The sequence below is a fragment of the Chelonoidis abingdonii genome, chromosome 5, assembly GCF_003597395.2.
Source record: "Chelonoidis abingdonii isolate Lonesome George chromosome 5, CheloAbing_2.0, whole genome shotgun sequence".
Taxonomy (NCBI): domain Eukaryota; kingdom Metazoa; phylum Chordata; order Testudines; family Testudinidae; genus Chelonoidis; species Chelonoidis abingdonii.
In genome coordinates, this window is record NC_133773.1 from 111,334,110 (window position 1) to 111,359,453 (window position 25,344).

The window sequence follows — 25,344 nt, forward strand, 5'->3', positions numbered from 1 at the left end:
CCACTAATTTCTACAAACTTTGTTCCTTGATTGACTCATTTTGTGCCAAATGTCACCCAAACCCCTATAAATCTGGCAAGACCTAGAACTTTGGCAGTGCAAACAATGCTTTATTGAAGGGAGAGATTTATGATTTACAAACAGCCTTATTTAATGTTCAGGTTTTTCATTATGCAGAACTGTTGGCATTGGGAAGGCAGTCCAAAGTGTGCCATCTACATCACATGCCAGAGTCAGAAGCTTATTTCTAATGACTGAAACAAATACCAACTGGGTGGGGAAATTTCCATGCATTCTTTCCATTAAAGATCATAAGATGAATGTTTGACTCTGATCCTTGCTTTTAACAGCCATCTCAGTTTCTTCTTTTTCTGGATGTGACCTAGAGTAACATGCAGCTGCATAATTTACATGCCACATTAACCCCTTGAGCTCTACACCAGAAAATGTCTCTCATGCCAGTTGTTAAGCTCTTCTGCTCCAGCTTTATTTTATTTCTCTCCAATAATTTTTTTCCACCCAATTTTTTCTTTAAAAGAGTATTCAATGGTTCTGTGGTGCTCCCAGCCAATTTCACATTGTGTATATGTGCTGACTAACACCCAGGGATGCATAAACTGTGAGTAGACTATAAAATTACCGTAAAAATGATCTTTAAAGGCTTCACTTTTACGAAATAAAATAGTGCAACAACAAAAAATTCCTCCCAGCAGGGGATAATCAGTAGAAACCATATTTAATTGTAACACTGTTGTAGGGAAATTGTATGGAGAAGTAAGCCTTCTTTTCAAGCATTTATAGATATGAAGAATTTAATTACCCTTTAGATTGAAACTCTTTTATTTTTATTTCTTCTTCCCAAAGATATTCTTTTGCAAAGTTTGGCAAAACTCCCTTTGTCTAGTTTTTGATTATCCCAGCACGAAGAAGGAGTAAAAAAACGGTATTTTTCCAACTCAAATTTTTCAAATTGTTCTGTGCAGAGAATTATATAATTATACAGATGAAGATAAGAAAGATCTATAATATCTTGTTTGTCCCTCACCTGTAATGAATTACACCCTACACTATATATTCTAATACCTTTGCCAGGTTTATTTTCAAAGACTCAGAAATGAGGATTCTTCTACCCTTCCGTAGGCAAATTATTCTAGTCTAATAGACCTAATAATTCCCAAAAATATGCTCTGTAAACATCCACCTTGCTTCACTGAGGAAAAGTGCTCTTGACATGTTAAAAAAAAAATTTATATTTATTTTTCAGCTATTATGCAGCTGCAGTATGTGATTTTTCCACTCAATGTTTTTAATACAGTAAGATGAAGATACTCTAATACAATGTGTATATCTGGACCCCCACACTCTGAAATAAACAAGTTTTTATTTTAAAATGCAGGTTGTATGTATAAATATCTATATCTCAGTTATATATTTTACTCACATACATACCGTATAGGTCAGTGGTTCGGGCACTAGATCAGAATCAGGAAACCAAGATTTTGTTTCCAGTTCTGCCACTGATCTGCTCCTTGACCTAGGGATAGTTACTTTGCACTTTCACTGCCTGTGTTTCCCCAGTTACAAAACTGAGATTGAAATAATTACTTGGCTCTGTAAAGTGCTTTGAAATCTACAAATTGAGATTGCTATTTATTATTATATACAATTGTGGAAAATCTTTTAACAAGAGCAACTTCACTGCAAATAAACTAAAGTAACGTTATGACTGAGAATTTTATCAGAGCAACTAAAATATGTAAAGGCATGACTCCCACAGAAATTATAAAGTAGGCAATATTGTATGTATACACAGTTAGGGCATAGATGTAACATATACATGCAATGTGGATGAGTTACAAATATTGTGGAAATCATGGCTTTACATGCCCTGACATTTGGTAGTTCAAATTCTCAGACATAACACCATACTATAGTTGTTATTTTCATTTAATATTAGTAAAACTTCATATGAGATAATGCATTGTTTGCATTTTATCCAATCACTTCTGATCCTTTGCTTTATTGATCAATGTGGTTTCTTTTCATTTTATCTTGACACTATAACAGCACATACATAGAACTGCAATGACTTTGCTTCATTTTGACGTAATATTCTCTATGTACACTTGCATTTACATCATCTTGAGACCTTTGGAATGACAATAAGTCTCATTAAAGCAAGCAGTGAAATAGGATATCACAAAAACATCACAAAAAATAACTAGTATGAAATGTAGGTAGCAATTTATCAAACAAACATCCAATTGGTTCAAAATATTGATTTTTCCAAATACATAATAATTTGTCTCTATAGCCACTCCTGAGTCTCTCCTTTCTCTCTCACTCACTCTTTCCGCCACTAAAAGAAGTGGGCTGAATAAAGATCCAAATTCCCTTGTTTGCCACTCTGAATGGCTTCATCTGCCTTCATTCACTGGTGCAGGAGAACTGGAACAATGAGTCTGTCCACTGCCCCAGTGAGTGCCCTGACAATTGGGATAGTTTATCATTCTCTTTCATTCTGATTCAGTGACTAATTATTTATACAAAGGGGAACAGTTTCAACAAATGAGATTGAGAGCAATCCCTAGCTGAGTAGTCTATATGCCAGTGCTTAGAGCACTCGCCAGGCAGGTGGGCCAATCCTTTCTCCATCTCAGGCAGAAGAAGAAATTGAACCCAGGTATCCTACATCTTGTGTGGGTACTCTCACCATTGGGCTTAAGGTTATAAAGGGGGGCAGCAAGCAGCACCATCTCCTCCTCAGTTTATGCACCCTCTGAGTATGCCTAGCAGTGTGGGCCACACAGGTGAGATAGGCAGGGGAACGCCAAGTTTGAGGATCCCACCGTGATGCTACACCCCATACTCCTCACAGAATTATGGTTATGATATGAATATGGCATAACTAAGATATACTTTATGCAAGATGTCTCATGTAAGATATCATTGGAAAGGTTATGATTTACTGAATGTGATTATCTAATTCGTATGCATGTATCATTTCTGTACCTGAAGTTAGGAATATTGACTATGTAACAATTACAACTGTGTGTGTACTTGGGGAAACGTCCACCAGACAGTAAGCAATCAACCTTAATAGGCCTTTAGAAAAAGACAATGAGTCTTTGAAGATGTGGATCTTCCGTCTGCCTGGTGTTCCTTCCTGTGGACGTTGCAAATAAACTTGGCTTCATAGTTGCTTTGACACTGCAAGGTCAGGTGATAAGATCACCTGATACAAAATACCACCTTGGACATTGCTGGTACTTTTCCTCTGTAGGGGGATGGAGATAAAACAAAGGCTTCCCGCCTTAGGCAAATCCTTTTTAAGGCTGGGGAGGGTGTTAATCTAGACTCTCCTTCATTGCCTACCACAGAAGAAAGTGCTGAAAATACCTGAAGAGACAAAGGAACTAACCTGAGGGGAAAGGCAGCGGTGAGTCCAGACTGAGACAGGCATCCAGTCTGTAAGAAGAAATAACTGGAACTCTAAGCTACAGAAACTCTGCAACTGCCTAAAATAGCATTTAGGGTGAGAAACTACTTCTTGAAACCAGTCTCTTTAAGATCTTAAATTTAGTATGCATGCTTTGTTTTGTTTGCTCAGTAATCTGCATTGTTCTCTTTGCTATCCCTTATAGTCACTTAAAATCTGCCTTTTATAGTTAATACATTTGTTTTGTTTATTATTAAACCAAGTTTGTGCAATTTATAACTAGGGGGGCAAGAGGTTGTGCATATCTCTCTTCACACTGAGGGAGAGGGCAAATTTTTGTGAGCCTGTGCTGTGCAGATCTTTCTGTACAGTGCAAGGCAGTATTATTTTGGGTTTATTTCCCCATGTGAGTGCTGTGTGAATCCTCTCACACAGACATGACTTTAGTCTGTGTTTGCAGCTGTGTGTAGTCCTACTGTGTGTGTGCTGCAAGAGGCTGGAGAGCCCAATTCAGCAAAATAGGAAGAGGGAATCCAGCCTGGTGGAGCAGGAAGGGCTCAGTGAAATCCCAGTACATCAGGTGGCAACTCAGAAAGGGGGGGTTAATCTGTCACACCCATTGAGGCTTGGCTATGGGTCTAGGCATAGGGGTGCCTGACTTAGCTGTGCACATGCTCACTGGCAGATTCATAAGTCCCAAGAGACTTTACCAGCTGACTTGTCGGCACCTAAGGATTTTAGGTGCCTACAGAGTTAGGTGGCAGTTAAGTGGACATATTTAGGATCTCAGTGGCACCTAAATGTTGGACTTGAGCATATCAGTCCTTTTGTTGTCTAACTGTGATGGGTGTACCAACCCCACACTGTGAGGTGAGGCTTAAGGAGTTGCTCTGGATGCAGGAAGCCACATCCCCTTATTCCTGCAGGGCGTGCTCCCAGTGGAGAGAGAATTCAAAAAGAGCAACTCAGCTCAGTCTGGATGAATCAAGCAGGAGAAGAGTTGAGTGCTGCAGCTTCCTGTAGAGAAGCTGCTGAGGCTCCAAGTGACTGGGACTCCACTGCATAGTCAAGCCACCACAGGCCTTTCAACTGTAGCGGCCAAGGATGACAAGCTACTGCCAAAAGGGGAAGACACTCCGGAGAATGACCCAAGAGGACTCTGGGGGGACACCAAGACAGAAGTGTGGCACAGATGGAGGAACAGAAGCAGGGGTAGGAAGTGACCCAGGGAACCAGCATAAGGGCATCCACCCCTAAGGCATGTATTGGAATCATTATTTTGAAGGGCCCTGGTTTGGAACCCAGTGGATCAGGGTGGGTCTGGGTTCCTCAACCCCAGTCACAGACTCTGACCATTGGGTGACTGCCACTGATCCTAGCCAGTAGACAAGGCAGCCACAGACTCTCACTGTGGGATGACATTACCACTGACTCTAGCTGCTAGGCGAGGCACCCACAGACTTTTGCCTTTGGGTGACTTTGCCACTCTTCCTGCTGCTAGGTAAGCCTTTGCCTTTGGGTGACTTTGCCACTCTTGTCATGGAGTGATCTTGCCACTGATTCTAGCCACTAGGCAAGATAGCCACAGACTCTCACCGTTGGACAACACTTCCACTGATGCTAGCCACTAGGCAAGGCAGCCACTGACTCTGTGTGAAATAGCCTGGAGTATCGCCACTAGGCAGTATTGCTGCCCTTGGATACAAAACCCCACGACAATAACTTTAAGCATATGAGAGGAGCTAGCGAACAAAAGTGGTCAATAGGGGAGTTTTGTGCAGGACTTCTCCAGATAAAGGAGGAGTGGTTATGTGACCCTTGGGGTAACTTTGTTGTCTGGTGTGTGTGTGCTTGTGTTTGTTGTGGTGTGCTTGCTGCTGGACTGAAATATACTGTGTATTCTGTTTGTTTGGGGGACTGTGTGCTGAGAGTGTGGGTGCTGAGCCTAGTAGTCTGCTAGGCTCGGCTGAGAGCTGACAACTTCTTAATGAGGCTTTGATCCCTAAGCCCTTTAGCACCCACCAGCCCTTAACCAGGAGGCGGGGCTACTCAAGAAGAACAGGGCTTTAAAAAGCCCACTCCTAAGTGACCAGAGGAGCTAACAAACAGGAGCAGCTAACAGGGGAGTTTTGTGAGGGTGTTGAGGCAGGGAAGTGGGAGAGTGGGGCCTAGATACACTTAACATTCCTTAAATTTCTTTAAACTTAAGCCAAAAAATACCTCCTGATAAAAACAAAACAAAAACAAAGAAACCAGCTACAGGAGTAAAAAGATAATGAAGGCAGAAATCCAGCAACAGAGTGGGGGCTACCCAGTTTATTGCACCCAATGTAGCATGTATGATTACCTGCCTGCCCTATGGGCAGGTGGCATATGTGTGCATTTGGTGCAAGGAGCTTCTGGTGCTCAGTGACCATATAAAAGCTTTGGAGACCAGGGTGAGGCTGAGCTGGAGGAGCTAAGGGAGACAGAGAGGTACATAGATAAGACTTTCTGGGACACATTAGAATGGGTCCACCCCTGGTATGACAGCCTCTGTGCTGTTGAGGAGGATGAAAGCCTCATGGAAGGAGAACATCCACCTGGAGCAAAGGCAAATGATCACATAATTGGGACCCTCCTTCCAGATGATGTTGTAGTATCCTCTCGCACTGAGAATATCTCTCCAGGGAAGGGAACTCCAGTTATTAGGAAGAGATAGGTATTAGTAATGTGCGAGCTGATCATTAGAAACATACATAGCTGGGTTTGTGATGAGCAGGAGAACCACATGGTGACTTGCCTGCCTGGTGCAAAGGTTGCGGATGTCTCAAGACATCTAGATAGACTTATCTGTAGTGCTGGAGAGAAGCCAGTGGTCGCAGTACATGTAGGTACCAATGACATAGGGAAAGATAGGAGAGAGGTCCTTGAGGCCAAATTTAGGCTGCTAGGTAAGAGATTGAAGCTCAGGACCTCAGTGGTAGCATTCTTTGAGATGTTCCCAGTTCCATACACAGGGCCAGTTAGACAGGCAGAATTTCAGGGTCTCAGTGCGTGGATGAGACAATTGTATAGGGAGGAGAGGGTTAGATTTATTAGGAACTGGGAAAACTTTTGGGAAAGGGGGAGTCTATACAGGAAGGATGGTCTCCACCTAAACCAAAATGGAACCAGATTGCTGGCACTTAAAATTTAAAGGGTCATAAAGCAGTTTTTAACTAAGGGCTGGGGGAAAGCCGACAGGTGCGGAGGAGCATGTGGTTCAGACAGAGACATCCCTTAGGAAAGGATCTACTAATGGAGATTCTCTGTGTCCCAGTAAGGAGGAGAGCATGGAAGATAAAATAAAGGTAGGATCTGATGAGAAACAGTCAAATGAAAAAAAGTCTAATTCAATTACATCATGTCATGGAAGACAGCTAAAAAGTGACAAGTTTTTAAAGTGCTTATATATCAATGCTAAAAGTCTAAATAATCAGATGGGTGAACTAGAGTGCCTCATATTAAATGAGGATATTGATACAAGCACCATCACAAAACTTTGTGGAATGAGAATAATCAATGGAACACAGTAATACCAGGGTATAAAATATATTGGAAGGACAGAACAGGTTGTGCTTGTGGGAGAGTGGCACTACATGAGAAAGAAAGCATAGAATCAAATGAAGTAAAAATCTTGAATGAACCAAACTGCATCATAGAATCTCTATGGACAGTAATTCCATGGTTTAATCATAAGAATATAGCAGCAGGGATATATTACCGACCAACTGACCAGGAAGGTGACAGTGACTGTGAAATGCTCAGGGAGATTAGAGAGGCTATTAAAATAAAAAACTCAATAATAATGGGGATTTTCAACTATTCCCATATTGACTGGGTACATATCACCTTAGGACAGGATGCAGAGATAAAGTTTCTTGACACCTTAAATGACTGTTTCTTGGAGCAGCTAGTCCTAGAACCCACAAGAGGAGAGGCAGTTTTGATTTAGTCCTAAGTGGAGCACTGGATCAGGTTCAAGAGGTGAATATAGCTGGATAGCTTGGTAATAGTGACCATAATATAGTTAAATTTAACATCCCTCTGGCACGGAAAATACCACGGCAGCCCAACACTGTAGCATTTAATTTCAGAAAGGAGAACTACACAAAAATGAGGAGGTTAGTTAAACAGAAATTAAAAGGTACAGCACTAAAAGTAAAATCCCTGCAAGATGCATAGAAACTTTTTAAAGACACCATAATAGAGATTCAACTTAAATGTATACCCCACATTAAAAAACATAGTAAGAGAATCAAAAAAGAGCCACCATGGCTAAACAACAAAGTAAAAGAAGCAATGAGAGGCAAAAAGGCATTCTTTAAAAAGTGGAAGTTAAATCCTAGTGAGGAAAATAAAAGGAACATAAACTCTGGCAAATGACGTGTAAAAACATAATCAGAAAGGCCAAAAAAAAAAATTGAAGTACAGATAGCCAAAGACTCAAAAAGTAATAGGATTTTTTTGTTTTAAGAACATCAAAAGCAGGAAGCCTGCTAAACAACCAGAGGGGCCACTGGACGATCGAGATGCTAAAGAAGCACTCAAGGTGGTATGATAAGGCCATTGCAAAGAAACTAAATTAATTATTTGCATCAGTCTTCACAGTTGAGGATGTGAGAGAGATTTCCAAACCTGAGACTTTTTTTTAGGTGACAAATCTGAGGAACTGTCCCAAATTGAGGTGTCATTAGAGAAGGTTTTGGAACAAATTGATAAACTAAACAGTAATAAGTCACCAGGACCAGATGGTATTCACCCAAGAGTTCTGAAGGAACTCAAACATGAAATTGCAGGACTACTAATTGTAGTCAGTAACCTATCATTTAAATCAGCTTCTGTACCAAATGACTGGAGGATAGCTAATGTGATGCCAATTTTTAAAAAGAGTTGACCCCAGCATTTACAGGCCGGTAAGCCTGACTTCAGTACTGGGCAAACTGGTTGAAACTATAGTAAAGAACAATATTGTCAGACACATAGATGAACATAATTTCTTGGGGAATAGTCAACATGGTTTTTGTAAAGTGAAATCATGCCTCACCACTCTACTAGAATTCTTTGAGGGGATCAACAAGCATGTGGACAAGAGGATCCAGTGGATTTAGTGGATTTAGATTTTCACAAAGCCTTTGACAAGGTCCCTCACCAAAGGCTCTTAAGCAAAGTAAGCAGTCATGGGATAACAGGGAAAGTGCTCTCATGGACGGGTAACTGGTTAAAAGGCTAGGAATAAATGGTCAGTTTTCAGAATGGAGAGAGGTAAATAGTGGTGTCCTCCAGGGGTTTGTGCTGGTCCCAGTCCTATTTAACATATTCATAAATGATCTGCAAAAAGGGGTAAATAGTGAGGTGGCAAAATTTGCAGATGATACAAAACTACTCAAGATAGTTAAGTCTCAGTCAGACTGCAAAGCGCTACAAAAAGATCTCTCAAAACTGGGTGACTGGGCAACAAAATGGCAGATTAAATTCAATGTTGATAAATGCAAAGTAATGCACATTGGAAAACATAATCCCAATTGTACATATAAAATGTTGGGGTCTAAATTAACTCAAGAAAGAGATCATGGAGTCATTATGGATAGTTCTCTGAAAACATCCACTCAATGGCCAAAAAGTGAACAGAATGTTCGGAAACATTAAGAAAGGGATAGATAATAAGACAGAAAATATCATATTCCATCTATATAAATCCATGGTACGCCCATATCTTGAATACTGTGTGCAGATGTGGTTGCCCCATCTCAAAAAAGATATATTGCAATTGGAAAAGGTACAGAAAAGAACAACAAAAATAATTAGGGGTATGGAACAGCTTCCATATGAGGAACCATTAATAAGACTGGGACTTTTCAGTTTGGAAAAGAGACAACTAAGGGGATGATATGATAGAGGTCTATACAATCATGACTGATATGGAGAAAGTAAATAAGGAAGTGTTATTTACTCCTTCCCATAACACAAGAACTAGGGGTCACTAAATGAAATTAATAGGCAGCAGGTTTAAAACAAACAAAAGGAAGTATTTTTTCACACAACACACAGTCAACCTGTGGAACTCCTTGCCAGAAGATGTTGTGAAGGCCAAGACTATAACAGAGTTCAAAATAGAACCAGATAAAATCATTCAGAATATGTCCATCAATGGCTATTAACCAGGATGGCGTCCCTAGCTTCTGTTTGCCAGAAGCTGGGAACGGGCAACAGGGGATGGATCACTTGATGATTGCTTGTTTTGTTCATTCCCTCTGGGGTACCTGGCATTGGCCACTGTCGGAAGACAGGATACTGGGCGAGATGGACCTTTGGTCTGACTTAGTATGGCCATTCTTATGTTCTTAAGAGTAATACCATTGATTTAAGTTGGACTATATACGTGCTTTAGACCCAAATCCTCAACGTATTTAGGTGCCTAATTTCCACTGATCTGAATGGAAGTAAGGAGCCTACGCATCTGGGGATTTGGGCCAAAGTGCTTTGCTGGATTGAGCCCACAGTGAAAGACTGTCCTGACCCAAACAGCTTACAATGTAAGAGAGCTAAGTGTTATTACTGTGTATCTCTTTACAACCTCTCCAGAAGTCTCAGCAGAAGCCAAGCCCTGTCCTGTTGAGTCAGGAGGGTCAGATCAAATTGGGATTTGGAGTGGGCAGGGAGTAGGGAGGAGAATAATGGCACAAATACAAGCAGAGCTATGCCAATATTGAGCACTTTTGAAAATCCCCTCCCAAGGGCTGAAGCAGAACTGATATGATGCATTAGCTCTGCACTAGAGTGAATTTCACTGTGTGAACATTCCAAACACTGCATGGAGCTAATTGCATGCAGTCTTCCTTAAGCTATATGCAACAGGATCATATTCTATAACAAAGAATATATACTAGATCTAAGGACCAGATTTTCAAAAGTCCCCAGCATGCAGCAATTCCCATTCTTTGCAATTAGAGTTGCTGGCTGCTGAGCAGTTTTAAAGATCTCTCCCCCAGTTGCGGGTGCTGTGGAAGTTGAGCAAAGCTGGCCCTAAAATGTGCAGTTTTGAAAGTGTTTTTTGTTTTAAACCAGGCAGGCCATAAAAAAGTAGAAAATAGAAAATCCACCATTTTTCCTTTATAAAGATATCAAAAGAGTACAATTCCAAAATACACAGTGCTAAACATTTTCATTCGATTCCATTCCAAGATTGTGAAGTAGGATTAAAGGTACCTTTCTGCTAAATATTCTACCTTCCTTTCTGCCAAACATTTTTTTCTAATCACATTACTTTACTCTGATTTACACGAGTTTTAGCTTCAAGAATCAATGGCCATTGCTGAATGCAAATAGGCCCCCAGGAAAATTATATTAAGTTTGCACAATTGATCTTTCATCATTTAAAAATGTACCTTTTAAAATTTCTTGTAACGTCAGCCTGAAATACTTCCAACGCTGAGTGTCATCAAGTGGAGCAGGGTCACTCTGGGAAAACCCATTCTCAGTGATATAAATTATAGGATTATTATATGTATCCTAGAATAAGAGAGCAGAAGCTTTATTCAGAACAGATGTAAGATAACCCATAAAATCAAGTGTATTAGCCTCTTATCTTCTTTAAGCTACAATCCAAAACTAGTTTTCATCAAATTGCACTAACCCTATTAACTTAATTTTCCATGTGCTGACCTTTCATGACTAACAGTGGAAAAGCAAAACTGTGCAAATATCCATGAAGACAGTGAAATGACTTATTTTAATAAGAATACAAAAATATCTTTCCTGCATTAGCATCTGCGTATTGTCACTGCTCCTTAACCCTTTGATACTAGCAGTCAGACCATGTCCCACTGTCAGCAATGGGTTGCAAGCCAGGAAAACCTGACTGCTGGCATCCAAAAGATTATTTCGGAAGTTCAACAGATGATAGAACACTCACGTATCATTTCAACTTGTAACTCATGCTCAATATGAGTTATCAAGTATAATAGCAACAAAAAAAACCCCAAAGTCTTCAATTCTCTCAGTAGTTATGAGAGAAAAATGAAACAAAGAATCTCAAATTAACTTGTTTACACTCTTATATGGTGATTTTGCGACAGCATGTGGGTGCCTCCCAATAACTGAGTCACCCATATTGCACCGCACAAATCCTTTTCCTTGGTAGTGGTTAGCTAACTAAAAATCTGGATGATCCAGTGAGTCTCACACCATACCTTGATATATTTCAGCAGTCTACGTAAACCCCAGGGAACTACAGCCAGCCATGAGCTGCCAGCAGCAAAAGGCCAGGAATGGTCCAATATTTGTTCAGCTTCTTTGTCCCCAGAAACACTTGGTTCACTGCATGTATTTTCTTGATGCTTTACTTTGCGAGTGGTATAATAATTTAGGGCAAAAAAGTCAGCAGTTCCCTTGATCATCTTCTTTTCTTCCTCAGTAAATTCTGGAAGCCTTGATGATAGGTAGCCTTGCTTTGTACTCATTACAGAGATCTGGGATTTCATGATGGCTGGATAGTCACCACTAGTAAATATGGGTTCAGCAAACCAGTCTAAGCAAAAAGCCATATATCTTTTAGTAGCTTCTTGGTCTGCCAGACAAGTTGAATCTAGGGGTTCTGCCCAATCTGAGTTCAGAGCTATTGACACAAGCCCCTGTTGCTTTTTTCTAAATAACAAATCATAACTGTGCCAGGCTTTAGCATGAGCCTTTATCATGTTATGAGCTGTCCGATAAGCTCCAATACCAGGGTCCATTATTCCTGGAGCCACAATGCCTTTTTCATAGCCATCTTTAGCAACAACATAAGGCTCATTAATAGTGACCCACAGTTTCACTCGGTCTCCAAATGTTCTGAAGCAAAACTGTGCATAGTTGTCAAAGACCTCAGTGATTGCACCAGAGCCCCAGCCACCTTGATCTTCTAAATGTTGAGGTAAATCAAAGTGATATAATGTTACCATGGGCACAATGCCATTTGCCAACAGGTCATCAATAATCTTGTCATAGTAATCAACTCCTGAAAAAGTTAAAAGAAAACAGGTTGGGTTCATATTTTATTACCTTAAAAATGCAGAAACCTCATTTACAAATAATAAATAATGTTATTATCACAGCATTATTTTTGTCTGTCTCTGTATTATGTATCATCTCAGTGGTGTATGCTAAATCTATTTTAAAACCATAGGGACAGATTTTCAGAAGTTGTCTGCACCCAACAGCTGCTATTTAGGCACCAAAAGGGACCACGTTTTCAGAAGTAATCAGTGCACAGGAGCTTCTACTGAGAACAGTGGGAGCTGCTGAATCCTTACATTTGAAAATTTGGTCTCTTCATTTAGTGGCTGAATGGAGCTAAGCTCTCAAAAATCTGGCCCTAAATGTGGGAGCGGAGCTCTTTTGAAAAGTGTACCCCCAATGTATAGTTTGATCAATACTAAAGCTAAGTCTAATGGAGGGATTTTTCTCCTGGAGAACTATACAGCCACTAAAAAGCAAACAGTGCAATATTCACCAAGATCAAGGCACAATGTAACCAGTTTGCATTTTACGATTTGCACCTGGTCAGTAGAGTGAGCCATTTCCTTTTGAATGTGGACCTTGCTATTGTTATCTCTGACTTTCTCAACTCCAGATTAGCCAATTGCAATGAATTCTACAATTTACAAGTATCTGGAGATTGAAGCTAAGGCAACATGCAGCAGTTCTCTCTAGCTTGGGCATCTTGTCAGGCCTATCTGACATTTGGTGTTCTTCATTGGTAGCTATTGGTCTCTAGATGGTCTTGGTCTTGAGCTACCACACTTAAGTGGCTTGGGATTAGCCCACCTGAGAGACTAACTCCCTCCTTGTGACACTGCCACAGCTGCAGGCAGCAGAGGCACTCAGGCTAGATCCCTCTGGTTATAAAAGAGAGGAGACAGACAGTTGGTCATTCACTATGAGGATCCTGGCACTCTGAACCTTTCCCCCACTACTTTGGTCTGAAATAGCTTGAACTCGATCACTTGGGAAAACAACAAAAGCCATTTATTTGACAGGCTTTTGGGGGCAAAGCTTGAGAGGATATTTCTGGAGGGCGAATGGGGATTTTCAGTTACTGGGCTTTATCAGCTGGCTAAGTTAACATGTCTCCTGTATTTTGGGCATTTTTTTAGCTTTGTTTAAGTATAAATAAATAAAACTAAATAGATTTTTTCAAGCCTCCTTAGAATGCTGGGTCTTGCATCATATGCAAAATATGGCGTTACTTTTTCAGACGTGGGCTAACAGTTAGCTTGCTCCTTCACAAGAACCATCTGACTTTAGACTTTCTCAGTTGCATTCCTACTAATAATATGAATGTTGAATTATTTATATTACAGTTAAACTCAAAGGATCCAGTCAGGACAGAGGGTGCCTTATGCAGGTGCCATACATACAAAAGGCAGAACTTGCCTCAGAGACTTGGATTCATTTTTAAAAATTGCCTAAGTGACTTAGGAACTGATGTTCCATTTTCAAAAGTGATTTAGGCACTTACAAGTCATTAAGACATAAGCTCCTAAATCTCTTTTGAAAATGAGACTTAGGCCCTGGGACAAGACTTGACACTTTGAAGACTTGAACACAATGGAGGAAAGGAGCAGACAACAATAAGGTTGCATATATTAGCTAAATATATTATTTGGAGAGTTCATAGTGTTTTGTTTTGTTTTTAATATGATAACAAGAGACGTTAATGAATCACTAACAGGACACCTGTATTAGTGAGTGAATGAGTTGGTACTATGCTAACTACTTCTTTGCACTGGTTTTCGGATTCAGTGTGTGCTAACATTTAAAAAAATGCAGACACGATGCCCTGGTCTACATTGTCAGTGTTAGCCCTCAAAATTATCCTGCTTTCACAGTTGTACCATATGGTTGGTCTTGTCTCAAGGATTCTACTCATACTGTTTTTTAATCCAACATCTGATGCGCAATAAACTGAGAACCCCAGACTTAGTGCATATCTTCTTGCAAGCAGACCAGTGCCTACAATCCACTATCACACCAAGATTTGATGGGCTTGTTTACAATAAGCTTGGCAGGCAATTTGTGTTTCTTCTCTAGATGTAACCCCATAAGAATTTGGAGAGATGCATGTCTGGGGGCAGAATTCATCAACATGTTCCTTTAATTCTCATAAAAATAATTTCAAAGTTCAAATTTACAATCAATTAGGGCCAGATTGTTAATCCTTTACTCCCATTGGTGAACAGTGACTCACATGGCTTCAGCAGGGCTATTCATGTGGGTCTCTCTGGTGGGAGTAAGTGTTTTCTCCATCTAGCCCCTAGTTGGCAAAGCAGAAGTCCTTTGCTGGTACAGCACCCTCTTTTTTTTAACATGACAGCAAAACTCCCTAAAAATTTATAAGCGATAGCCTGTGTAATTTTACAGATTACTCAGTAGAATTTGGGGAATTTAAAAGCGATCAAATATCCATTTTCCAGATTTCAATTAATTATTAAAAAAGGCTTATAATCTTGTGTGATCCAGAAAGAGAAATGCAGTTATATCACTGGAAATCATCAGCGTCATAAAAATATCTGGTGACTTGATAATGCTAAAACTGGGATGATGCCATTTTTACATTTGTACCTATAGATGTTAGAAGAGCAAAGAAGGGCAGCATATAGAGTTCTGGCAATGTGTGTGTATGTGCTCTGAGGGGAGACCACATCTTTGGGATGTCCTAGTAAGGACCAACTGGCTACAGGAGGTGGGGAGGAAAATGTATTTCATATCACCAGCTGGATGGGAAAGGAATAGGTTAAGGCCTGGAGGAGAGTCAGAGTGCATCACTGGAGCTGATATGGATTCCCATGTGATTCTGAGGTTGGGGGCAGTACCCATTCTGCCATGGATACAGGCCCCATTTCTCTCTTCTTTTCTGCCTCCCTCTTGCCTGGTCCTACTCTAATGTTGAAGTCAGGCACAGAAGAGAATTATGTTCTGGGTCCAATAAACCACACACACTGTCTACCAGTTCTGGCTCCTGCCTCACTGCAATCTGCCTTTCTGCAGCTAATACACAACATTCCTTGGAGGACACAGGGCATAGAGAATTATAAAACAAAACAAAAACCAGCCACTACATAAAAAACAAAATAAACTCACAGTAGGTTTAAACCTGACATTTGATAGGAATAAAACCCCTGCAACTTTGTTCCTTTAGAAGAAAACCCCCTTACAATTGGAAAACAAATGTTAAAGGTTATTCCAAATGTCCCACGTTTTAGGTGTGAAATTAGTAGTGAATCAGTTTGTGTGAATGGTTTTTATTTGAAAGGACGTTGCTTTAAGGCTTCTATTCTTCACATGGTTTTGTAGAAATGTTTATAGAGGAGATAGTGGCCTTTCCATGATATGCAGCTACAATTGCTTCAACAGATCACTGCACAGGACAAGAGAGCGCCTGCCTAATGAAACACCCTTCCAATGCCCTTTCGCTAAATGTAAAGTTCATAAAATTTATCAGGCAGCTGTTTAAAAGAGGGATCAAGTGAACATTTTCAAAAATGTTAGTTGAATTTGGTCAAAATGTTGTTAGCTTTTTTTCTTACCAACTCTATGGCTGTTCACTGTCTCCCACTCTCACTTCTAAATAACAAAGCCTGTTCAACAGGCAGCTCTGTGGCAGCACCTTTAGCGCTACCTGAAATAAATTGTGTTCTAGGGGGAAAAAACTAAGGATACTCAGTCAAATTTAATTTCCATATACCACAAAAAGCTTCCAAACTAAAAGGTGAAACCTGCCCCGTGGCACAGGCTTCATGCTTAGAAATTCTGGTGGTGGTGGGAAGGAATCTTTCTATCCCTTTCCCATTCAGCTGGTGACATGAAGTACATTTTCCTTCCCTCCTCCTGCTGCCAAATTGGTCCTTATTAGAACACCCCAAAGATGTGGTCTCTCCTTGGAAGGCTGGAGTTACTCCTCTGTACATGCTGTGAAGAAGGAAATGGTTGGTTGGTCTGCTGTGTATGGATGCATCAATCCACTCTCATGGCTCCTGCACGTCCACCATCTCCTTATGGCAGAAGCTGTGCTCTGCAGAAAGCAGGAGGTGAATAGCGGTCTGCACGGGCAACCCAAATTCTGCAACCTGAACACTCTTATCAGAACATTATTGGTTCTGTGTGTATGGATCTGCACAGCCCTGGAGTGGGGAATTTGCTAATAAATTTTCCCCCTCATTCTCTTTCCAGCCCTTCCCTTTTTTGAATGGGGAGATGAAGGAACACCCAGGGTGAAGGCTACCCCAAGAGCACAAAGATTGATATCTTCCCAGAAGGAGTGGGGAGTCCAGGTAGCAACAAGGAAGGGGTGAGGAACACTTCAGACACAGCTATCATCCAATTCTATTTCCTTTTTGTTTTGTTAGGGACATTTTCCTTCTGCTGCTGGCTGTTTGTTCAGATCCCTCCTCTTACTCTGTTCCTCACAGTCTCTCTGATGCAGCATCACTCCTCCTAGTCTCCGTATTCTCCTCCAATCCTCCTCACCCTGTATCCTTTTCCTCTGCACTCAATATTGCCTTTCCCTTCCTTTGCTTATTAACTCAGCCACAACCTTTTCCCCTTGCTGATTCTCTCTGAAATTAAAAAGCAGAACAAGTGTGGAACCAACATATTTGCTAACCATCAATTTGATCAGTCTTTGTATACTTTGCATCTCTTTTCTCCCACCCTATTCCTATCTTGCTGTCTTACACTATGTAGTCTCCTTGGAGCTCTTTGTAGTCTCTTTTTCTCGTGTGTATTTGTACAGCACCTAGCACAATGCCTACCCTGTCCTGAATGAACCTACAGCCATTACTGGAAACCAAATAATAAAAATGAACTGTGAGATCCCCTCTCATTGGCCAACTAAGGAGTATATTGCTTGAGTACCTGCAGAAAAGTCTGTCCTACTTAGACAATGTATGCTATTCAGTGTGCAATTCAGAATGTCAGTAGATTATGCTGATACACTATCCACATGCATTTGCCAATTCCGTCAAATATGGGATTGACTGATTGATTAATTGATTGATTTGTTTACTTATATTCCATGAGAAAGTTTTTTTCTTATTTGCTTAGCAAGTTCTGCAGGGGTTCATTGTAGCTTTACACAATCCTATAAAATAGAATTTATAATCATTTTTTTAAAAATTTAGAACAGGCAAAAAATACATGGTAGGGAACATAATATTCATCCCATCCCAAAAGATCACGATATCCAAGGGGATCTAGAGTATTAATTAGGAAGTTGTTGCAAACCTATAAAAAATCATCCCATAATTACTCTGAAAAAAACTTGTAATTTCAAAGCTACATTGCAGAATAGCATACTGGATTAATTATGCCAGACTGCAGCAATAACCTTGAATTAAAGCTGCAACCTTCTATTTTTAAGAAACAATTGCCTTTCTGGTTGATGAAACCTGTCGTCCCATCAGGTAACAGACGTGACCAGGAAAGAGAAAAGCGATAATGAGTCAATCCAAGCTGTTTGATACATTTCAAATCTTCTTCCCACAGAGTGTAGCTGCCACAAGCTACATCACCAGTCTGGTTCTTGAAAACTCGATCTCCTCCCTGATGGGTGAATGTGTCCCAAACATTAGGGCCCTTTCCATCTGCATTCCAGCCTCCTGATTAAAAACAAAACTGAATCATTACACTTTTGACATCAAAAGACATATGTTGAATGTAAATATTTATCACATAAAGTAGACTCAAGAATCTCAGTACCTTGTAAGCAAACCAAGCAAGGCTTTCTCCAGTGCTTTCTCTTAAAATGAATAGTTTTTTTCTCAAGCTATAGAACATTTGTATTAAGTTCTGCATTTATTCATGGTTTTGTCACTGCTCACCATTTGAAAAATCTGTTTCAAACAGCACTTACAGAGGTTCTGACACACTGCATATTATTTTTAGGCAAAGATTAGATGATTGTGAATCTTCTGAGATATTAACAAAAAGTATTTGCTAATGCAACTTCCACCCATGAATGTAAAAGATCTGTCCATGTCAAAGAAAGCCTTTAGGATATGAAAAATACATCCAACAAATAGGCACTTAAGGCTTTCTGGATGTCCTTTGAAAGTCCTGACAGTCTGTTAAGAAGAAAGGAATACCATTATGAGCCATGGCCCTAGGCATGTATAACATGAATTAATAACAAAGCTCTGTGAAACTTCTGCCTTTTGCTTAGACAAACGTTCACAGAAAAACTGCAAAGATTTCCACTAAATTAAATTTTACACTAAATGTTCATAATCTCTGCACCTTTTTCTGCATTCTGGTTATGCTGGGATATTTTGTAGTGCTTTTGAAAACTGAGGTATATTTAGCCATAGTTTGAGATCTGAGATACCACAGTGTATAAACTGAGTAAATGCAGATTTCTTTATGACAATCATTGCAGTCTTTGCAAAACCATGTTATAATATGTGCAAATGTTTAATGTGAAAAGCCTTGGAAATCCCCATCCCTGCAAAGTACAGTTAAATCACAAAACTCAGAATATGCCAAAATTCTCCAGTTTCCTTTACAAGCAAAATTTTTCAGAGTTCCAGTTAACGCATGTTTCCTGGGTTACTGTCTGAAAACTAAAATGACATTGTAGATTAAAATCATGTATAAATTAAATATTAGTTGGCTGTAAGATTAATACCTATATAATAGCTACATATCAATCCTCAGTAAAAGTGTTTTAATAATCAATTAGTATCATAAAAATTAGAGATGGAAGAGCCCTATTAGGAGGTCATCCAGTCCATCCCCTGCCAATGTGAGATTGCTCCCTAAAGTATATTCAGTACTTAATGCACATCTGTCTTGTTAAATTTAAGTTTAATGCAAGGTTAAGCATATTGCAGACACTTAATTTAAAACGTTACTAGAATCTGTAATATCATTTCTATAGCCTAGTTTCTGAAAGATCATTGTCATATTTCATGTTCTTTATAGAATTTTGTAACAGCACACAAGCACCAACAGGGGCGGCTCTAGACATTTTGCCGCCCCAAGCACGGTGGCATGCCGCTGGGGGCGCTCTGCCTGTCGCCGGTCCTACGGCTCCGGTGGACCTCCGGCAGGTGTGCCTGCAGAGGGTCCGCTGGTTCCGTGGCTCCACCGAAGCCACGGGACCAGCGGACCCTCCGCAGGCATGCCTGCGGAAGGTCCACCGGAGCCACAGGACCAGGGGACCCTCCGCAGGCAAGCCGCCGAAGGCTGCCTGCCTGCTGCCCTCCTGGCCACCAGCAGAGTGCCCCCCGCGGCATGCCGCCCCAAGCATGCGCTTGGCATGCTGTGGCCTGGAGCTGCCCCTGAGCACCAATACGGCTACATAGGGTTATTCAGCAAATTGAGCTCTTCTGTGGGACAGTCTTCACACTAGGTCCATTTTTAGATCTAACAACTCTGAGTGTCCCTTAAGGTTCAAGTTTTCCTACAACACAATGACTCAGTGCTGCAGTATTCTCAGATATATACAGTAATGACAGTTTCCCATGGGTAGTATTTGACTTCAGTAGTTACATTTTAAGCCAAGATTCAAATTATTTGTGCAGGAAAACACTCAAAGTAAAGAGTTATTATTTTGTATTATTTAAGGGATTTAGAGTATTTAAAAGGCAGATTCTGTTTGCCCAAAACCAGACTCAAGGTGCCCAGTTCTGGGCCATAGCATGGCCCCTTTGCAGTGCTCTTCTTGGGCAGTTAAGAATTCCCCTGGCATGTAGGAATCCCCAACTGGCACAAACTCTACCACCTTCTTTATCCACTTCTCAGCAAGTGGGAGAGTGCCAGTGATTGGATAGAATAGGGCAGAAGCACCTTGGTGGTTCTCAGCCAGTGTTAGCATCCCAGAGTGGGCTGATACAAACGAGCTCTTTGAGGCCAATATAAGATATGTCAGGGCTGAACTGGCCTCCAGGCCAGCTTCAGGACTGAAGAAGAGCAAAGGTCAGGATCTGGTCATACATTTCAGCTATTGTACATACAGTTGATTGGCCAAATCACTCTAGATTATATTAATATGCCCTCAAATATTTAAAATAATGATTATAGACCATTTATATTTCAATGCACATACTTCAGTCTTTACAATTATTAAAATGGAATGCATTGGAGTAGTTCTCCTTTAAAAATTAAGTTACAGCAGGAATATCAGTGTGCACTACTTTTAAGGTTTTATGTGCTTTTCCAGACTAATCTCTTTGCACTCAAGTGTACCTTTCCAAAACCTTCACCTTTTGGGCTGAAGTTTTCTAGACTTGGTCTCCACCCAAAGATGAATATCTGCTTAATATAGCTCAACTCACTCATACAGAGTGAGTGAAGAAAATATGTTTTTACCATTACTAAAAATTCTTGCAACTTTTCTCTCAGTTTTTTTAAGAGCTCTAATACAGAGTTGAAATTTAGCATAGAAATGGCCCTCGTAAGGAGAAGTGCCTTGGAGTGTTCTGGTGAAAATTGATTTTGATTTGACTGAGTCATGCACCTTTGAAAGCTGCATTTTGAGCATACAGAGTACAATTGCTATGATTTTTTTAGCACTTTGAAATATATTAAGTGAAGTAGGCTGAACTGTGCATAAATACATAGCTGACAGTGAAAAATAAAAGTACACTCCTAGACCTCGCCTCATTCACTCTGCAACTTGTGATATGTGCAACAGTTGAGTTGGGACTCCACAAGAACTCTTGACTCATTCACATTGCCTTGTCAGGTAAAAGCTGCAAGGCTCCAAGGCTTTGAAGTGTGAGTTAACCCCTGTGGACCTCTTCGGTTTTGTGGGGATAGGGTATTTCCAATAGTGTCTAGCTGAATATTTTCACATTATAGATTTTTTAAAAAAAATTAATAAAATCCTAGGAATTTGCATTAACAATTATAGAGAACAGTAAAGTTACTCATTGTCAAGGCTGGCTCATGGGCAGCCAGCCTGAATCTGGAGGATATCAAAAGTGCTCACTCTTCTAAAATCCTAAAAGGACCCACACAATGTGGCAAGCTACCAACCAATCTTTCTGCTATCTGTCATCTTTAAAGTCCTGGAGCAGCTTATCCTCCAGTGTATGTCTCCAGAGGTGGAGATAACTCCCAGTGTCAACCAAGCTGGCTTCCAGAAAAGTCAAAACATATGTGACCAACTCCTCGGCCTCACTACAAATATAGAAAATGGGTTTCAACAGAACTTGAAGACAGGAGCTGTTTTCTTGGACCTGACAGAGGTCTAGAATACAGTATGGTACACTAGACTTCTGGTAAAACTGTTAAGAGTTCTTCCAGCATGGGTGGTGGACACTGTTGAACTTCTGCTTTGTGACAGTTATTTTCTGGTACATATGGGAGACAGAACAAATGCATGGAGAAGATAATCCAATGGCTTACCCCAGTGCTTCATGCTTGTGCCCACCCTGTTCAGCCTGTACACAAATGACCTGCCACTGGCTCAGTCATGCAAGTTTATCTTTGCAGATGACATCTGCTGTGGTACCCAGTCATTCTCTTTCACCAAATTGGAGAACATCTTGAACACCAACTTAGCCAAGATGGCAGCCTACTGAAGCAGTTGGTGCCTCCAACCAGGTATGACCATGACAGTTTTGAGCATCTTCGAACTCCACAACGCAAGCATTAAAGGTGAGTTAGACGTCTTCCTTAATGGCAAACAACTGAAACATGAGGCAAAACCTGTCTTCCTTGATGTCACATTGGACTGCATTTTGACAGCAGTATTTTTTAGATGGTCATGGAAAGTCAAAGTCAGGACTAGGAATAATTGAATCAGCAAATTAGCTGGTTCATTCTGGGGCACAGGCACACAGACACTTCTGGCACTGTGCTATTTCTCAGCAGAATACTGTGCCCATGTGTGGTGGTGTTCGCCTCACACTAAATTGGCTGGTATCAAATTGAGCTTGACCAGGCATACCATCACAGGCACTGAGCACCCCCTTGTATTCCATGGCTACCAGTTCTGAGCAACATAGCCCCTCCACACATTTGTCACAGAGAGTCTACAGTCAGACTGGTGGAGAAGCTGCGTGCCAACCCAGGACTCCCACTGTACACAGACATTTTTAGTCACCCCAGAGGGCAACTTAAGTTGACTTGTCCGTTGTTGTCTCAACTACCAAATCAGAATCTGTCAACAGCAACCCTATGGTGCAGTGAGTGGTCAGCTGAAGAAGTTTGGAATGTCACTTTTTACAGATCCAGACTAACACGGCTACCCCTCTGATACTTGACGTAACTGAGATATACCTCATGCAAGATGGCTCATGTGAGATATCATTGAAAAGGTTATGATTTACTGAATGTGATTATCCAATTTGTATGCCTGCATCTGAAGTTAGGAATATTGACTATGTATCTGCATTTCAACTATGCTACTTTGGGTGATGCCCACTGCTAACACTTCAGGTACAACAATGGAAAAGCCAGACAGGGCAGATGGCCCATCAGTGAGGACAATGGACTGTGAAAAGCTTGGCCTTCCTGTGGACCCTCCATACTGCCACTGACTCATGGCCACTGTGACCTTACAGAGTCAGGTGGTCTTGCCACCTGATACTAAAACATTACCTGGGATTTCTTGTAACTTTCCACTGTAAGGAAAGTGAGGTCAAGTTTAGGAAACTATTTCAGGGTCAGGAGGAAGGCAAACAGGACTCTTCCTCTTCATGTCCTGCCTGCCCAAGAAGAAAGACTGCGAAAGGAAAGGTGAGGGGGGAGTCCAGACTGAAACATGGGTCTAGTCTGAAAAGGAATAAAACTGTAACTTTGAACCACAGAAACTTTGAAAACTGCCTGCAACAATATTTAGGGTGAGAAATACTATTTGTAACCAATTTCTTTAGTGAAACGAGCTTAGTGTGCGTGTTTCATTTTAGTTGCTTAGAAATCTGCTTTGTTCTGTTTGTTACCCCTTTTACCACTTAAAATCTACCTTTTATAGTTAATAACATTTGTTTTGTTTATTATTAAACCCAGTTTCTGTAATTTCTGACTGGTGGGTAAGAAGTGTGTACACCTCTCTCCACATTGAGGGAGTGGTCGAATTTCATAATATATCTTTGGGTCTGCACTCCAACAGAGATGGACATCTGAGTGCTGGAACAAGTCCCTTAAGCTGAGTCTTCCCAGAGCTGATCCACAGCTGGGTGTGGCCCTGCCTGTGTGTGTGTTAGAGGAGGTTTTAAGAGCCTGGCTCAGTTTAAAGGGGGCCGATGCTGGCAGAAGAGGTAGACTCAGTGGTATCTCAGCATATCAGGTGGCTTCCCAAGGAGTCCCACCCATCACATCATGGTGGCCTTAGGGCCCTTCATTCTGCAGATGAAGCCTCTTCCGGGTGGCTTAGCAAACACTACAAATGCTAGAAGAAGAAAAAGCCAGCCTAGTGGATAAAGACAGGGCAAAACATCAGGAATCAGAGTCATTTGTCAATCTAGAGTCAGGTAATCAGGAGTAAGAAGCAGAAGGCAAAACCAAATCATAAACTTGGTGTCAGAGCCAGGAGATAAATGCTGGGGTCAGGGACCAGGATCAGCATAAGGAAATAGGATCTGCAGCAGCATCTAGCTGGAGTTCCACATAGTTGACAGACAACTTTCTTGTATCTTTTCCAGATTAAAGTAGTACGTCCAGACCAATCACGAATTAGCAATATCCTGTCAATGGGGTCTTCCATAGGTGGTAAATTCTACAGTATGTGGGGGCCTCTGATGCTCATGAGTCTCCAAGTGTATCTTATGCTGTGCATGGCACCAGTTCCCACCCAAGGAATCCTCAGACCCAGTGCTGCTCCATATACTCATCTAGCCACTCAAAAGGCAGGATGTGATATAACACTAAGCTTCCATGTGAATTTCAGCCCAGAGAATAAAGGAGTAGTTCCTACTCTCCCCCAGGGCCCATGGAAGCTGTCCTCAGCAGAAGAAAATGAGTAAGAAAGAGACAGCAGGCTGGGCTTCCCTGAGTTCCCCACCACCTCAAACCTGCAGGTAAATCTGAATTTATGCTGTTTCCCCCTCTGTGGTTTAAGACCTGCCCCTCTTGAGGGTTAGAAAAGGATTTAGAATTAGGCCCCAAGAATGGTGTTTTAAACCTGGTATTGTATTTCCCGGGTTTTAGAGAATGAAGAGGTCATAGTTCCTCAATCTCCTTCCCTCCATTGCTCCAAGCTTTCATTATCACTCTCTGGTCTTCAGGGGTTTCCCCGCAGCCTTTTCTCCAGTTGCCACAGTCAGATCACTTGCCTGAGGCTCCTCCAAATCCCTGAAGTGTTGCCATCTTCTCATCAACCTGCTTTCTACTGTCTCCTTCTACCTATCTCTGCAGGGACACTGTCTCCCTCCAAACCCCACTGCCTGCAACACTCACCTCATATACTCCAAACCTGCTCCTCTGTACACAGCATTGTCACTAACACCTGATTCCATGTGCCCCCAACTACCCCATGGTGCCAACTAACAAACTCTTGCTGGGCCCTTCTACTTTACCCTGCTCCCTCATCCATAAGCCAACAACTGCTTTGGTTCTGATGTTCCTACCCCGCTGGTCTCCCAAGCCCCAGCTACACCCACAAACATGTGGGAGGTCTGGGAACCTTATCCCATCCCCTCTCACAATCTCATGGAATGGTCAGTGACCTTTCCTCCATCTGTTCATGGGGAGTCACCAGAGAGGATCACTGTCATTCAGTCCTCTGAACAGGTACTATAGATGTTTATGTGAAGGACATACTCACAAACTGAGGATGGCTGATGTCATAAACAGATAAGAAAAGTTAATAGCACAGAAGTACTTTATATCTCTTTGACTGTAAAGGGTTAACAAGTTCAGTAAGCCTGGCTGTCACTTGACCAGAGGACCAATCAGGA

At 41.1% G+C, this 25,344-nt stretch overlaps 1 protein-coding gene across 1 annotated transcript in view; it reads right to left on the reverse strand.

Moving 5' to 3' along the window:
- The window catches only part of LOC116833803 (cytosolic beta-glucosidase-like), a 47,720-nt gene that overhangs the window by 20,593 nt on the left and 1,783 nt on the right, over positions 1-25,344 (reverse strand). The window contains exons 2-4 of the mRNA XM_032795544.2: positions 17,872-18,099; positions 11,653-12,458; positions 10,849-10,972 (exon numbers count right to left, since the gene is read on the reverse strand). Of these exons, the coding sequence (XP_032651435.1) occupies positions 10,849-10,972; positions 11,653-12,458; positions 17,872-18,099 (1,158 nt within the window). The remainder of the gene's footprint in view (positions 1-10,848; positions 10,973-11,652; positions 12,459-17,871; positions 18,100-25,344) is intronic.